This window comes from Curcuma longa, chromosome 4 (assembly GCF_044706935.1).
Source record: "Curcuma longa cultivar G26 ecotype Majalengka, Jawa Barat chromosome 4, ITB_CL_G26_1.1, whole genome shotgun sequence".
Taxonomy (NCBI): Eukaryota; Viridiplantae; Streptophyta; class Magnoliopsida; order Zingiberales; family Zingiberaceae; genus Curcuma; species Curcuma longa.
The window spans coordinates 2,362,844-2,375,294 of NC_133864.1; the positions used below are offsets into that span (position 1 = coordinate 2,362,844).

At 38.7% G+C, this 12,451-nt stretch overlaps 3 protein-coding genes across 3 annotated transcripts; all 3 read left to right on the forward strand.

The window, feature by feature from the left end:
• Window positions 1-222: 222 nt before the first annotated feature.
• LOC141826369 (alpha-1,3-arabinosyltransferase XAT2-like) lies at window positions 223-1,790 on the forward strand (the record flags this gene model as incomplete). Its single annotated transcript, XM_074713611.1, has 2 exons — window positions 223-523; window positions 598-1,790. Coding segments are annotated over exons 1-2 (1,317 nt in total), but the record flags the coding sequence as incomplete, so codon positions are not given.
• Window positions 1,791-3,036: 1,246 nt separating this feature from the next.
• Window positions 3,037-6,672, forward strand: LOC141828162 (CASP-like protein 4A3). The gene is made up of 3 exons (XM_074715534.1): window positions 3,037-3,486; window positions 3,573-3,708; window positions 6,186-6,672. The coding sequence occupies exons 1-3, from the start codon at window positions 3,068-3,070 to the stop codon at window positions 6,375-6,377; spliced, it is 747 nt and encodes a 248-aa protein (XP_074571635.1). The 5' UTR covers window positions 3,037-3,067; the 3' UTR covers window positions 6,378-6,672.
• A 1,313-nt stretch (window positions 6,673-7,985) lies between these two features.
• On the forward strand, window positions 7,986-10,838 carry LOC141826370 (uncharacterized). The gene is made up of 4 exons (XM_074713612.1): window positions 7,986-8,153; window positions 8,220-8,312; window positions 9,978-10,116; window positions 10,664-10,838. Exons 1-4 carry the CDS (start codon window positions 8,009-8,011, stop codon window positions 10,836-10,838), a joined length of 552 nt encoding a protein of 183 aa, XP_074569713.1. The 5' UTR covers window positions 7,986-8,008.
• Window positions 10,839-12,451: the final 1,613 nt, after the last annotated feature.

The following is a 12,451-nucleotide window of genomic DNA, read 5'->3' on the forward strand; positions in this document are numbered from 1 at the left end:
TTATTGATTGATGTCTTGACTCATCTGTGATACTTAATCAAAATATATAATAAATAAAAAATAAAATTTACCATCCTAACAGATCTACCAAATCCGTATGACGATGGTATCCGAAGTAAAATTTTAATATAAAAAGACGCACTGACAAACTCAACACCAACCGCAGCTGAATTAATTGAATTCTTATTTACCAGTCAACTCCAGAGAAAAGTCTGTGTAAGAAACTGTTTCACAATCATAAAACATGGATCTGATCTTCCATAAACAGAAGCAAACGAAGAAGAAAAAAAAAATAAAGGGAGTAGTTGAATTGCAAATCCCCATTCTTTCTTCTCTCTCAGAATTCAGAAACAGAGTCTGTGTTTTCAGATCCAGACGCCAAGTTTCTGCACCACGAAGATGGTCAACCACACGAACCATCACCGGCACAGCATCAGCTGGGCGGCGATCGCAGGGTGCTTCTTCCTGTCCATGGTCCTTCTGCTCCTCTCTACCAGTTATGGAGCTTCTTCTTTTCAAGGATGTGAGATTTTCTTTCCTTTTTTGTTCTTCAGTTAATTTCTTTTGAGCAGCTGCTCAGATTCATGGATTTTGCAGTTGGATTTTGGCTGTCTAGTGATTCAGTAGATCCTCGGACGCGAGCTGAAATCGGAGAGCTGGAGACGAAGAAGAAGCCGCTGTGCGATCTTACTCTGCGAAGAACAGAGATTTGCGACATGGCCGGCGACGTCAGGGTTCATGGCAATTCCTCCACCGTCCTCTTCGTCACCGCGTCCGGATTGCAGGAGTCGTACAAGATCAAGCCTCACCCGCGGAAAGGGGACGGCGCCGCCATGGCGAGCGTCAGCGAGGTGACGGTCAAGTCGGGCGGGCAGCGAGACGCGCCGCGGTGCACCGTGACGAGCCGCGTCCCGGCGGTCATCTTCTCCAATGGCGGGTACATGTTTAACTTCTTCCACGACATCAGCGACGCACTCATCCCCCTCTTCCTCTCGTCGCGCCAGTTCGACGGCGAGGTCCAGTTCCTGGTCCGCGACATGCTGCCGTGGTGGGTGGAGAAGTTCGAGCCGCTCCTCAAGGGGCTCTCGCGCTACGAGGTGATCGATCTGAACGGCGACCAGGAGGTGCGGTGTTTCTCCCGCGTCATCGTGGGGCTTCAGTACCACGGCGACCTGTACATCGACCCGGACCTCGCCGGAGGGCTCACCATGCTGGACTACGGCCGGTACCTGAGGAAGTCGCTGGGGCTGAAGCGGGAGACGGCGGTGAAGCTGTGGCCGGCGAAGGAGAAGAAGAAGGCGCGGGTGCTGATCATCAACCGGACCGGGACGCGGAAGTTCACCAACGTGGGGGAGATCGCGCGGATGGCGGAGACGTCCGGGTTCGAGGCGGTGGTGTCGGAGATGCAGAGCAACGCGACGCTGGCGGAGGTGGCGGTGGCGGTGAACTCGGCGGACGTGGTGGTGGGGGTGCACGGGGCGGGGATGACGAACCTGGTGTTCATGCCGGCGGGCGGCGTGCTGGTGCAGATCGTGCCGCTGGGGAGGATGGAGGACGTGTGCTGGATCAACTACGGGGCGGCGGCGGTGAGGATGAGGCTGCACTACCTGCAGTACAGCGTGCGGGCGCCGGAGAGCAATCTGATCGACGAGTTCGCCAAGGACGATCCGGTGATCTTGGACCCGAAGGCGGTGTTCGAGAAGCAGGGGTCGGGGACTTGGGTGTCGCTCTACATGCACCGGCAGACGGTGAAGCTCGACGTCGAGAGGTTCAGGAGCGTGCTCTGGTACTACACCTGCTGATGTAGCATTATAGACTGTATTGTTACTTTTGCTACCATCAGGATAAATCTGACCCCTTCCTCTGTTCCCACCTACATATATGGGATATTTTAAGAAATGAACATCTTTCTTCGTAGCAGGGTCGGGGGAAAGAATGGGAAAGATGATTTCACTATATTTCTGACCAGGAACAGGACCTATCACAATAATATTTCTTTTATTAGGACGATAACTCTGAAAAGACAAATTTCCAATCTTTTCTTTCAATTCGGGAGAAATACGATCAGGGGGGGCTAATTCGAATCCGTCGGGTAAAATGAGAACAGCCCCTACATTCAAACCCCCCTTTTTACCATTAGCAAGAACTTGTTTCAGTTGCTTATCATAAGGAATTCGGACAACTGCTTCAAATACAGTATCAGGGAGCACAGCTTGCGGAACTTCAATATCCACGGGTTTATTAGCTAAATGACAATTGGCACATACAATTCGTCCCGTTGCTTCTCGCGGGTTTTCATAACCCTGCTGCGCAAAAACGGGATATGCATTTGAGGTGGACATTATCTCAGTTTCACCGAGATTCAAGCTCACTTCTACAACTTTATTTCATCGTATCCGAGGTGCAAAAGGTGAAATCTACCACCTCAGCGGCCCCACACAATCGCCCCCACGACCAGACCATCTGTGAGGAGGTAAATCGAGAAACTGCAATTAGTCACGACACAAAAGGGTAATTGCCTGGATTCATGATTCGAACCCTTGTCCTCTTCTACAACCCTTATCCTCTTAATTGTTATAATCAATTCAGTTATACCTCAAGGTACATCGTATCCAACTCAATTATGCTCTGAGGGCTTAGATGCCCATCTTGATTTTATAAATCAAGGATGTCTATTTCATTTTTTCCTAATTATTATATGTTCTAATAGTGAATATTAATAGCACTGAAATAAAAATATTATCAATATTATCTTCTGCTGTAAAAGGTGAAATCCGCCACCTTAGCGGCCCCACACGGTCGGCCCCACGACCATCTGTGAGGAGGTAAATCGAGAAAATTACAATTGACCACGACGTAGGAGGATATTGTTTGACTTCATCGAATTTTATATTCTTCTGTAATCAACTTGGCTGATAATAATGAATATTATCAAAGAAAGGTAAAGGGTGTCCGTTTTTACGATTATTATAATTAAAAGTGCCTTTTAAAAAAGAATTGGATGACACGCTCCGATAATAAATTGTTCACTACTGGACCAAACCCTCCGGCGACGCGCAACGAGGCGATGACGACGGAACCCATCCGATCGCCGCTCCGCCAGGAGGACGCCTTCGCCTTCCCTCCGCCACCGCCTCCGCCTCACAACACTCCGATGGGCACTACCCCACTAACGGAACCCACCGCGGTGGCTAGCCGGCACGATCTCTCGACGCTTGCGGCGAAAGTGGAGGCCAACGCTGCTCCTCCTCATGACTGGTACCCGTGGAACGGTCAGAGGGAGGCGCCTCCGGCGGATTCAGGCTCCAGATCGCGTGTAGTCACTGGTATCGTCAGCCGTGGCCGCCTCGAGAAGGTCATCCATCGTGCAGCGGTGGCCGCGCGACTTGCATCGGCGGTTTTATGCCTCGTATCCTTTTCCGTTCTCTCCTCTGACAGAGACAAGGGATGGGCCCTCGACTCCTATCACCGCTACAAGCAATACCGGTAGGTTCGGGCCCTTTTTTTTTTCCCCTTCTAATTATAACCTAGAAATTTTAGCTTTGATGATGATCCTCCCTGCGAGCGTGCAGTTATTGCCTGTCAGTGAACGTGATTGGATTCCTCTACTCTGGTTTCCAGTTGTATTCGCAAGTCCACAACAAGGTTATGGAGAAACACATCATACGCCGTCCTCTGGGTGACTACTTTGACTTCGCCATGGATCAGGTATACCAACTTAAAGTGTTCTTAGATAATTAGTTTGTAAGAAGCTTTTGCTATCTTTTGATTTATTGCTTTAAGCATTTTGATTTACTTCCACTGAATTCTGAGATAATTTAATGAGTAACTAATAGTTCTTCTCTTTTGAAATATACAAATTGTCTTAACCTCTAGAAGAAGTCATCTCTTCTCAGTATTTGTTTGCTAAGTAAGAAATTTTTTTTACCTATGTAAGCAATTTATTTTTTATTTATGGAGGAGTAACCATTTGTTTGATACGGTAACCGACCCAAGCCAAACCGAGCTTAAAATGAACCAAGTCGTTGAAAAAGTTGTTCAAGCTTATTTGGTTTCTTTTTTACAAGCATGAGTTTCGTTCGTTTAGATGTTATCAAGCTCTCAATTCGAGTGGTTTGATTGTTTGAAACTTTTATATTTTAAAATTTATTTGGTTGGTTAGTGAGAGCTTTTTTGTTATTTACAACTATGATAAGAGCCGTGCTGATGAAGATGGATCATAAACTTTGTTCGAGGACATTGTGAACATTGTTCATGAACAGTTAACTAGTTGAACATAATATGTGTTCAAGCTTTTTATTTAGTTTAATAAGTTATTTAAGCTTGTTTATTTAATTGATCTTGTGTATTTTGAATGATTATAAATAAGCTCTTACCAAGTCGAACACAAGTTTGCTCACAAATAAATAATCATTTAGGGCAAAGTTAATAATAGCATAAGACATCTACTTGTTTAGAAAAAACCCATGATGAAGTTGTACAGAACTATTCTTGGTACAATCTTTTATGTACGGAATGTATCTGTGACAACTTGTATTAATTAAAAGAAAGCAATGTATAATTGCTGCTAGATGCCTTTGTTGAATCCATTTGAAGACAATTTATGTCCTTCAATAAAGGATTCTCAGACATAGATCTATATAATACATGACAAATTGCTTTTTCATGACTCTCCCCTAAATAATGACCAGATAAGCAAGTATGAATGCATTAAATTTACAGGTAGATAGAAGCAAAACACTGATTATGGTCAAAATTTCACTATCATTGCATGATTAAAATTACAGTGTAATTCGTAATTGCACAAGTGTAGCAACGCTGGCCTCCACTTATGTGGACTGGCAGTGTTGCCTTTCCTCATCCATGGTACTTAAGTGGACTGGTGGTGTTGCCTCTCCACCTTATTAACCCATGGAATAACCAATGTGAAACTAAAGAAATCATCTGCCTACCCATTGTGGTCTCTTAGCATTAGTCATCCTGTAAGATTTCTTTGGTTCCGTTATCTAAGGATGTGGTATTCAAAAATTAAAGTTCTATCTCTCCACCCTATTAACCTGTGGATGAACCGCTGTGTGACTAAAGATATAATCTCGCCTACATTCTGGACACCTGGAATTTTTTCATCCTATGACATTTCATTCAGTTAGTAAACAATGGCCCACTTATCCTTTTCTTTTGGTGGCTGGATATTTCTTTTACACAAATGGATATTTGTATGTAAATATGAAATCAGTCGACTATAATTGAAATTGTAGGTCATTTGAGACCAGTTTGGGAATTTCTTTCAGTTGCTAAGAAACAGTAGATCATTGAAATTACTTATAATAAAGTAGTGTTGTTTGATTTATGAAAAGAGCAAGACAAACTTTTTTCCTGTTTCAGTGAAAGGTATTGATTCCTTGTAGGTATGTAATGCAGATGCTTTTGGATATTTATTGATCATCGACATATATGTAGATAAATCAGTTAAAAATTGATACTAGTAAGGAATATGACTATATCTTTTTATTATTAGGTCATTAAACAAAGTGTGTGATTCAAGTCCATTCTGCTTTGTTAGTATAGTGATGATATGTTGCCAGATATTGGGATCAAGCTCTATGCATGGTGTATGCTTCCTCTAAATGAAACTATTCTGACATAAGAAAGAACAAGGAAAAGGTAAGTTGTAAGCTAAGTACTACTATTGGAAAACAATTCTGTAAATTGCGAATTGGAAAACATTTGCAACTAAACTATAAGATAAGGATATTATTTTGTAAATAGGTATCATGATTTCTGTGTGTTCGACAAGAATGAGAAATTGCAGAATGTATTCTTATCAGAGTAAGAGTATGAATATAGGATATTGTTGCTTGTCACCTCTCATGCTTGGTAGGGGTTAGGATTAGAAAGCATCAAACATGTTAAACATATGATTCATTGTTATGACTTTCTATATTTCCTTTCTATCCCAAAAATATGTGACTGGCTACTTCTATGCTAAGCAAAACCATTGCTAACATCTAATCGAATTACAAAAGACCTACCTACTTGATCAGACCTAATCTACTGTTAGAGTTAGCTATTGGTATTTGTGGAGTAGTAATATTTGTTTATTAGATCATGGACATTGAGTAAATATATTTGTGAAACAAGAGAGTATTAGTTTATAGCCTAAGTAGTTCTATTGCTGATAACAGATACTGGCGTATCTTTTGATTTCCTCATCGTCCTCGGCCACTGCTCGAACTGATGACTGGGTGTCCAACTGGGGAAGAGATGCATTTCCCAACATTGCTACTGGTTCTGTTGCCGTTTCGTTCCTGGCTTTCCTTGTGTTTGCTCTCAGCGCCCTAATTTCTGCCCATAAACTCTTTAGCCGGAACCTGTGACCTTCCTTGGCAGCGACGAAGGATGCGTGTCTCTTTCCTTTCTCACTTCTATGGTTCTGAAAGATTGGATAATGGCACCGAGGGCTTGATGTTGGAAGTATCGCAAGCATCCTTGTGGTTGTTTCAGCTTCCTGGCATGTGAAGGAACGATGTTCATTTGGTTTTCTTTCGATGATATTCTATAGATATATGAGGGCTTTTTATCAAAGGGAAGGGTGCACACGTATATTTAAGAAATTCTGAAATCATGTATCCTAGTTTAAAAATTATCAAAGGGTGTATTGATTTGTGGTGACTTTTCCGTTTTATCTTTTTAATATTAATTTTTTACATGTCAACTTTTAAAATATGTCATATTTAAAAAATTAAAATTAAAAATATTTATGTGGTTTGGATATATGCAATCTTCAACCTCTCTTCCTCTCTTTCTCTCTATTTTTTTTAAATAATTTTTTTATTAAATATAAAAATTTTTTTTATTATTTGGATATATGCAATTTTAACATCTGTTTTATCCTCCTGTAAAAATAAATCTCTTTCTTTCCTCTTTTTTATCGGTTTATACCATTTGAATTTATTTTTTAAAAATTTAACTATTAAAATTAAGATTTGACATAAAATTTATTTTTTTAAAAATTTTATTTTTTTATGTGGTTAGTGCACTCCCAACGCTCGTTCATCTGGGATTATTAGTTTTAACGTCCTACGCTAAAATGTGTGGGAAATACGTAATAAAACACTTGAATGCGTTTTAATACTTTGAACGTGTTCAAGTGTTGCGGTCGGTGGGCCAGCTTGGTTCATCTCACATGTATTTTTTTTTTAAATATATTTATTAAACGGTTAGTTTTAATCTCTATTAATCATATATACTTTCCTCTCGGTTAATTTTAATTTTTATTAAAAAATTATAAATTTTAAATTAAAAATTAAATAAAACTTATATTAATTTTTTAACAGTTATTTTTTAATAATTATTTTAAATAAATTTTATTTTCTTAACTTTATAATTTTAATCATTTATTAATTATTATAAGACACATATTTTTTTAATATTATTTTTTTAAAATAATAAAAATTATTATTTAAAATTTTAGAAATTTAAACTTGAAATAATAATAATTTTAATCGATTTTAAAATATTTTTAAAATATATGAATTTAATATATATAATTTTGAATTTGAATCACAGAAGGTGGAATCAATTTTAAAAAAATGTTAATAAAAATAACCGAAAGAAATATGGATAAAAGAAATATGTTATTATAATAATATATGACAGTAGATTAGTCAATTATAATTTTTTGAATAAGAATGGAGGGTGTTATAACGCTGATGCATTACGGATGCTTTTATAAATTCTAACGAGGCCACTTTATCAAGAAAGGAAAGTTTATTCCGCATGATTTCATATGGACTAAAAAAATACTCAAAAAATAATGTAAATAATTTTTTTTATGTAATATGTGAGTCCATTATGTTATAATAGGTAAACGGATAAAAGATATTCAATCCATTCTTTTTCTCGTCGGCACCTCCAAGTAAACAGGTATAAATCTATCCAACTCCGTCGGCTCGATGGCTGACGAGATGCCACGGTTTCCTCATCCGCCAGCCACTGGAAGACGCCAATGCCTGAAGTCGGTCACACAGATCCCCTTTCCTCCTCCTCCTCCTCCTCCTCCATGTCTGCTTTCCTCGCCGCCACGTTCCCGGCGTCTTCCGTGGGGGATTTCTCCAAGTTTAGCGCCTTCGCCAGGAGCGTTCGTACGAACGGTAGGTCACGCTTCCTCTTTCAGTGCGTTTTTTCTCGGATTCTCGAACTTTGATTCCTTATTTCAGGGAACAAATGCGGAGTGTCGAGAAGAGCTTTCGTTTCTGGAGGAATCGCCTTCTCAGTTTGCTGTTCCTTGCTGACTGCGGATACTGTTCAAGGTTCGTTCAATCCATAAGTTTTTTGTCTGTTAAATTGACCATGAGTAATTTATGAAAAACAATCCGCAAATAAAGATGAAAAGTGATGTTTTAGAACATATCGCACTCTAGTTCAACAACATCCACGAGCTGAGTCGGCCCTTATTATGACAAATGTGATAGGAACATCCAGAATCAGATATCGAAGAGCTTGAAAATTGATCAGCCCCATGAGACACTGAAAGATGTTACCTTCTGTAGTTTGCTCACCTTTGCTTTCAGATTTCAACAATCCTTCTTAACATGCACTTGTTTCTTGTAGTAGTAGCACTTGGCATTCTTTACAATTCTAAAAATCGATCTGGATCGACTTCGATTGTCAGGTTCTCGCTTAATTGTGATTTCCTATGTTGTTCTTCTGACAACAAAGCTGAAGGGACAACATCCAAATCTATGGTCTCTTTGCCATAGGTTAGTGCGGTAATTATAAGAGGGAGGCAAAGATCTCGATAACAAGAATGCTTTGTCTCCATCTTCAATTTTGACATCAATATCAAGAAGCTAGCTTAATAATTCTTTATAGTTATTTAATGCCAATAAACAGAAGTAGCTTCCTTCATCTCCAAGGTGTACAATTTTCTCTTTAAATAGAGCCGGTTGTTAAGAGATTTTGTAGTGAAAGGCCCTTTAGTTTCTCCAAAGTTAAGCAACATACTTCTCCTTAGCAACATTATAAAGAACTTAATCAGCAAGGCAAAGTCGAATGCTACTTACAGCACGGAGATCTAGATTCTTCCAAGTTATTTGATAAAATGGGGTTTCCTGCTCTTCCTTTAAAACTTGGTACAAGACTTGTCGAACAAGTAGGTCATTCATGTTGATTTTCCAAAGGCTGAAATTCTTCTTCCCATCAAACTTTTCCACCTTGAACTTGGCATTAGAAATCTTGGAAGCCATGTTGGAGAATCTAAAATCTTGGTTCTGATACCATTTGTCATGTACAAGATAGGGTTAGGGAAGAAAGTAATAACAAAAGCACACAAAGAAAGAGACACAATACATTATTTACTCTCAAGATGAGAGCTACATCCATGGGGTAATGACAATGGCTTCACTAGCCACGAGGTGTACAACCAAGAGTACAAGATCACATTCTAAACTTTGTACTCATGCCTCCAAGGTTCTTATTCTATAACCCCTTCATAATGTTCACTACAATTGTTCACTACAAAATAATTCAAGGTGCTCTATGACAACCATTGATATAGCCATGTAAGAGCCACATAAAAGGTTAAATCACTTAATGTGATTACACCATCCAAGAAGCCATCAGTGCCTCCATTTCTGTTAGATGTGTATATCCAAGACACCATCACTATTTCTAAGAAGTCCCAAGGAAATCAAAGCACCATATCAAGAACCAATATAGAAAACATGAAGAGTCTCATGATTCCCGTCACCCGAAATATGTATGCACTGAAATTTTATAAATTGTACTTTTCTTTAACATATGGAGTTTTGTTGTCATCACAAATCTTCTGAGTCTCTGGTATATTACTTAGGATTTCATTATATTTTAGACATTATATATCATGTCTATGTAGTTCATCCTTCATCTTATATCAGACACATTGAAAAGTTCAAATTAGAACATAGGCTGTTTTGGCCATCGTTTTTGTATTCCAGGAATAGACAGATTACCATTTAGAGCAGAGGGCTATAACTTTTGGACATGGAAGGGACGCAAGATCCATTATGTAGAACAAGGAATGGGGCAACCTGTCATCCTCATTCATGGATTTGGTGCTTCAGCCTTTCATTGGAGGTAATTGTTTTCAAGCTATCCATCTTTGCACCACACAATCTATTAACTGCAATGAGATCTCAGTTTAATGTCATACTATTAGTGCTACGAAATCTTGTTTCTATATATAATGCAGCTATATGACATTAACATTCAAATTTCTCATTGCACACTTAATAAAAATTTATAATTGTAATAATCAGATTTAACATTAATGAACGAGTTGCATATTGAAATGAAAATTTATGCTTTCTTTTTTGTTATTCCACAAATCTTAAATGTCATATGCTACAGAAAGCTCGTTTAGTGACAAACCATAGTAAAGTGGCTTGTCATTAATGTTTGCATAATGTCTTTCAACTTTTAATCTAATTCAACAGTCAGAGAACGTTTCTGTATTTAAATCCACCATACTATTTGCACTCAGTCAGAGAATCAAGGTGCATTGCTGGTTTCTTGAATGTTATTGCTTAAAGATTGCGTGGATTAATTTACAGCTTTTATTGACATTTTTATATCTTTTAGGGAATACTCTATTGCTGTTAGTTATTGATTCCAACAATTGCAGATATAATATACCAGAGTTAGCAAAAAAATACAAGGTTTATGCCCTGGATTTGCTAGGCTTTGGATGGAGTGAGAAGGCTATCATTGACTACGATGCAACAATTTGGAGGGACCAAGTGTCTGATTTCTTAAAAGAAATTGTGAAAGAACCTGCAATCTTAGTTGGAAATAGGTAATGCAATTAAGAATACTTAAGGATTTATATTTTGTTTTAAGTTTTGACTGCATTTTGCAATAAAAAAGTTATTAGGGTAAGGCACTAGGTAGTCTCTTTATTTATGTTTATTATTCAATGTAGAACTATAAGTTCCTAGTGATATATGATATTTATGCACGAGTACTTAGAACCATAGGATAAACTAGTCACCATGTTCTGAAGACTAGGAAGATACAACTCTTAAGATGGGATAAAACTAATCTTCTAATTTCTAAACATTAGAAAGATTCAGATAAGCTAAGCTATTGTGGATATAAGGAAATTTAAAGGGATCGGCTACAAGAGTAGATGGAGGTGGTATTGATAGGTGATACAAACCTCGAGACTTATGCCCAACACTAATCTAATCTCTGTCCTTGTCTGTGAATTTTAAATAGAAATCAATCTACCAATAAATGCCATTGAGCATTTTAAAGATTTGGTAAGTTTATTGACGGATGATAACAAATTCCAAAGGAATTCATAAACAAAAATAGAAAAAAGGATAAAGCAATAAAAACTTGTCCAATGTCTTTTGTCAATGTGAAAGAACCATTGGGAGATATGAAATTGGGTGGTGAACTAAGTGAGTAGAGAATAAGTGGATATTATCAGACGTGTTCAAAGGTTCCCAAGCAATGACTTGAGTAGAATGCTAAGTGGTATGTATCATAAACGCAGTAGAAGTACCTTCATGAGATAAAACAACATTTGATTGAGAAGAGACATCACTGAAGAAGACTGGTATACTCTATAGGAATTGTAGTGGAGTTAGAGTCAACGAAGATAGTTGACTATACAACGTTGGCGGTGTATAGAGGATGTCCTGGTGGATAGTGAGGGAGTAGTAGACATCTTGTATATGCCAATATTTTTACAGTGGGGTGCATTGGATCTTATTCTGTTTACCAAAGTGACCTTCACAGCATTGTTGACATCCATGATTCATCTACAGCTGTGACTCACTAGTTGACAACTGAGCAGCCATGGTTGGTGGAGGAAGAATGTAGCTTTTCAAGTTTCTCATCCTGGATAGCTACTGATTAACACTGCAGGAAGGGTCTAATTTAGATATTATAAGGATTCAGGGAACTCAGCTTCGACAAACTTTTGGGCAACCAATGTGTATAATATTTCCTTCAGAGCCCTTTCCCTCTTATTAGCATTGACCTTAACATTCTCTTGTACAAAACAATATCAGTCCTCAAAGGAGCAGCTTCCTCGTTCATCGCAGCTGTATGATCAGTCTGGAGTTGCTCAAGTTTTTTATTATGAGCAGCAAGTAAGCGATGAAGATGGCCGACGAGGATATGAAATAGAAATTGGCCAAACAACTATTTGAGAGGAGTAATCCGCATTTGAATCTTTCCATAGAGGAAGATGATGATGGCATAACAATACTCCTCTGTGCACCTAGTTATCATCGTCCGTGCTTTGGCAGATGGAAAGAAAAATAATCCTTGAGGCTGGTATCAGGCTTGAATTTGAAAGAGAGGAAGCTGAGCCCATCAGCTGCCAAGATGTAGGCTTCAGTCCCAAATTATAGAGGATCTAAGGAGATTGAAAGCCTGTTGCCTCTACCATCATCTGAAA